Here is a 5,000-nt window from a genome sequence, read left to right as displayed (position 1 = left end):
TAAGCGATTTCCTAGTCTTAGGTTCTGGATAGTCAAGAATGGCACTAACATTTTCAGTTTTAGGCCTGAATTTACCTCCACCCACAATATGTCCCAAGTAAGTAACTGTAGCTTGACCAAAACACATTTTTGTAAGTTTATTGCTAACTGGGCTTCTCTTAATCTATCAAAGATCATATTCAAATGTTTAATAAGCTCTTCCCAAGAATCTCCTATCACCAATATATCATCTATGCAAATACTCCCTCTTGACCCTGAATAGTGTCGTTAATTTTGCGCTGAAATGTTGATGGGGCATTTGTTAAAACAAAAGGCATTACTTCATAATGAAATAACCCAAAAGGAGCTATGAAAACCGATATAACCTTGGCTCTAGATGTTAACTTCACCTGATAATACCCCTCGAGGAGATCTATCTTAGCTACATTCTTTGCTTGACCCTCTGAGTCTATAAGGTCATCTAGATGGGGTAAAGGGTAACTATCCTTAACAGTAACAGATTTTACTCTCCTGTAGTGTGTACACAGTAGCATGCTGCCATCCTCCTTTGGTACCAATAGACAGGGATATGCCCATGGTGACTTGCTTGGATTTGCTAATCCGGCTCTCAGAAGATATTTCACCTCTTCTTTCATCACTAGTTTCTTGGCCGGGCTGATGCGATAAGGGTGTTGTCGTATGGGAGCAATTCCTGGTAGAAGTTCGATGTCATGGGTGAGGACTCTACACTGACCTGGATTTTCCCCATAAAGTTCAACAGTTGGGAAATTTCTTTGAAATAATTACTATAAGGCAGTACAGGTAAATTTTGTGTTTTGTAGTTTTTCCTGTTTTTCCTTTTAGTAATTCTTTTAAAGAAATTCCCTAACTGTTGAAAAAGTTCAATGTAAATGTAGCATTTAAGAGTAATAATACAATAAAAACAGTCTTAATAAACAATTCTCCTGACATTACCAAGGGATGTGTATATCGTATCCCATCCAATGATTGAGAAAAATTCTATATTGGTCAAACTGGTATAGCCCTAGAAAAGAGAATTGAACAACGTAAGAAAAGTTTCAGATATGCTCAAGATAATAATGCACTCTTTGTTCAAGTTAGAGATAAAAATCACACTATTAATTGGTCAGGTGCAAAGAAATTGGTTCATTCAAATAACTTAGTGGAAAGAAACATCATAGAGTCCATTTTGATAAAAGAAACCTTTGAAAACAGCTTGAATATTGGACATGGCATGTATAATCTCGATGCCTTTATATGTAAAGAGATTTGTAAGCTATATAAAAAAAATTTAACCACTTAATGTAGAACTAAATGTATTGTGAATAATTAACGTTACTGTGAAATTAATATTTAGACTAAAGCTACCATTCACTGAAGGGTACAATTATTTTATATAGTATGCATAAGTACTTTGGTATTATATAGGGTTATGCTAGATATAAGTATTGATATATACATAATTATATATTTATGGTAATAATGGTATATGTGCATATATATAAATATTTATATATATATATATATATATATATATATATATATATATATATATATATATATATATATATATATATATATATATATTTATATATATATATATATATATATATATACATATTAATCATGTGTAAAAACATGTATATGTAAGTCTAAATATGTGTCAGTATATGTATACCAGTATGTGTACACGTATGTATAAGTAAATGCATATATTATGCATGTGTGTATGAAGGCCTGTCTGTGTATACGTGAGTATATGTCTCTTTATATATTTATATATAGATGTTTTTTTATATATACTGTATATATAGCTTTGCCAATGTATCTATATAGGTAAGGCTACTGTTATTCATATAATTAAATTGTATTAAAAGGCAAAACAAGAATTTACCGGTCACAAGAAATTTTCCTTTTTGGCAGGTGTCTAATGAGGTTTGATATCCGCCCAGTAAACACCTGACCTCAGCCCAGGTAGCTGGTATGGGAGTGTCATTGTTCTATAAACCTCTATATGTATGTTCGTACGTTTACTTTCCCTATAAAAGGTATAGAGACCTCTCTCAATAAATCAGTCCTATGAAGAAGTATCACAAAGCTAGTCAAGACTTAATGTTATATATCGTATTTTCATTTTCCCTGTGGTTCTTCTTCTGCATCTGAGATCACGTTCTCCTGTGATTTTTATGCATATATATACATATATATATATATATATATATATATATATATATATATATATATATATATATATATATACATATATATATATATATATATATATATATATATATATATATATATATATATATATATATATATACATATATATACATATATATGTATATATACATATGTTTGTATATATAAATAAATATATATATATATATATATATATATATATATATATATATATATATATTTATATATATATATATACATATATATATATATATATATGCAGTATATATATATATATATATATATATATATATATATATATATATATATATATATACATATATATATATATATATATATGTATATATATATATATATATATATAATATGTATTTATATATATAATGTATATATATATATATATATATATATATATATATATATATATATATATACATATATATATATATATACATATGTATATATGTATATATATATATATATGTATATATATATATATATATATATCTATATATATATATGTATATATATAAAACATTTTCAAATACATGTAAAAACTTTTATTGTTATACACTATTTCAAAAGCATGTTAGACGTTTTCAGTAAAAAGGCAACGTCTTAAAATATGCATGAAGACATATGAGCCCTTAAAGAGAAAGAGGGTTGTACGCTAGTATTGAAGATGCACATGGGTTGCAAAACTGTTTAGAATGCATTGGGGATGTTTATTTTTTTATTTTTTTTATATATAAATATAACTCTGGGATAGATGGATAAACAGAGAAATGTTTGAATGTCTACAGAATGGTATGCAATTATGAAGGTAACGTTTTATTATATGTTATTCTTGTTAATATGGTGATATTGAAACCAAAGGTAACTCGCGTTTTGTAAGTTGTTAGGTTTTTTTTGCTGATCGATATCATATATTATATTATATATGTATATATATATATATATATATATATATATATATATATATATATATATATATATATATATATATATATATACATATATATATATATATATATATATATATAAATGGGTAAGAGTGGCAAATGGAAGAGTAGTAGAAAGGGCATTAATGGATTATGTGTTGATAACTAAAAGAATGTTTGGAAGATTGAAAGACGTGCACGTGTTTGGGGGTATGGCTATCGGTATGTCTGATCATTTTTTGGTGGAAGGAAAATTATTGTAGCAGTAGAATGGGGGAATAGAGTAGGTGGATGTAAAAGGGAGGTAGTGATGGATGAAGAGCTAATAAAACCGGGGGTAAAAAGTAAATATCAGGAAAGGTTGAAAATGATATATGACGAAGTGAAAGTAAGAGAAACTGTCAATTTAGAGGAGGAGTGGAAGTTAGTAAAAGAAAATTTTGTTGGGATTGCAAGTGATGTGTGTGGAAAGAAGGTTATTGGAGGCAGCATGAGAAAGGGCAGTGAATGGTGGAATGAAGTAGTGAAGGTAAAAGTGGAACAGAAAAAGAGGGCTTTTGAAGAATGGCTGCAGAGTAATAGTATTGAGAAGTATGAAAAATATAAAGAGAAAAATATGGAAGTAAAGCGCAAGGTACGTGAGGCAAAAAGGGCAGCAGACCTGAGGTGGGGTCAGGGATTGGGTCATTCATATGAAGAGAATAAGAAGAAGTTTTGGAAAGAAGTGAAGAGAGTAAGGAAGGCTGGCTCAAGAATTGAAGAGACAGTGGAAGATGGAAATGGAAGGTTGTTAGAAGGAGAGGAGGCAAGGAAAAGATGGGCGGAATATTTTGAAGGTTTACTGAATGTTGAGGATAATAGGGAGGCAGATATAATTGCTGTTGCAGGTGTTGAGGTGCCAGTGATTGGAGATGAGAATGAGAGAGAGATTACAATAGATGAAGTGAGGAGAGCACTAGATGAAACGAGAGTAGGAAAAGCATCTGGTATGGATGGTGTGAGAGCTGAGATGTTGATTGTACTTGAATGGTTGGTGAGATTGTTTAATATGTGTTTTGTGTTGTCAATGGTACCAGTAGATTGGGTTTGTGCATGTATTGTACCATTATATAAGGGTAAGGGAGATGTCTATGAGTGTTGTAATTCAAGAGGTATTAGTTTGTTAAGAGTAGTTGGAAAAGTGTATGGTAGAGTAATGATTAATAAGATCAAGGATAAAACAGAGAATGCAATCTTAGGAATACAGGGTGGTTTTAGAAGAGGTAGGGGTTGTATGAATCAGATTTTTACAGTTAGGCAGATATGCGAGAAATATTTAGCAAAAGGTAAGGAGGTGTATGTTGCATTTATGGATCTGGAGAAAGCGTATGATAGAGTTGATAGGGAAGCAATGTGGAATGTGATGAGGTTATATGGAGTTAGTGGAAGGTTGTTGCCAGCAGTAAAAAGTTTCTACAAAGGTAGTAAAGCATGTGTTAGGATAGGAAATGAAGTGAGGGATTGGTTTCCGGTGAGAGTGGTGTTGAGACAGGGATGTGTGATGTCGCCATGGTTGTTTAACTTGTATGTTGATGGAGTGGTGAGAGAGGTGAATGCTCGAATGCTTGGACGAGGATTAAAACTGGTAGACGAGAATGACCATGAATGGGAGGTAAATCAGTTTTTGTTTGCGGATGATACTGTACTGGTTGCAAACACAGAAGAGAAGCTTGGACGATTAGTGACAGAATTTGGAAGAGTGTGTGAGAGAAGGAAGCTGAGAGTTAATGTGGGTAAGAGTAAGGTTATGAGATGTACGAGAAGGGAAGGTGGTGCAAGGTTGAATGTCATGATGAATGGAGAGTTACTTGAGGAGGT

At 30.9% G+C, this 5,000-nt stretch overlaps 1 protein-coding gene across 1 annotated transcript in view; it reads left to right on the top strand.

The window, feature by feature from the left end:
- Positions 1–710: 710 nt before the first annotated feature.
- Positions 711–5,000, top strand: part of LOC137619826 (uncharacterized) — a 78,555-nt gene continuing 74,265 nt past the window's right edge. Inside the window, exon 1 of the mRNA XM_068350121.1 lies at positions 711–714. Within this exon, the coding sequence (XP_068206222.1) occupies positions 711–714 (4 nt within the window). The remainder of the gene's footprint in view (positions 715–5,000) is intronic.

The sequence above is a fragment of the Palaemon carinicauda genome, chromosome 26 (assembly GCF_036898095.1).
Source record: "Palaemon carinicauda isolate YSFRI2023 chromosome 26, ASM3689809v2, whole genome shotgun sequence".
Lineage (NCBI taxonomy): Eukaryota > Metazoa > Arthropoda > Malacostraca > Decapoda > Palaemonidae > Palaemon > Palaemon carinicauda.
The sequence above is the reverse complement of the archived record's forward strand: the minus strand, read 5'-3'. Positions and strand labels throughout refer to the sequence as shown.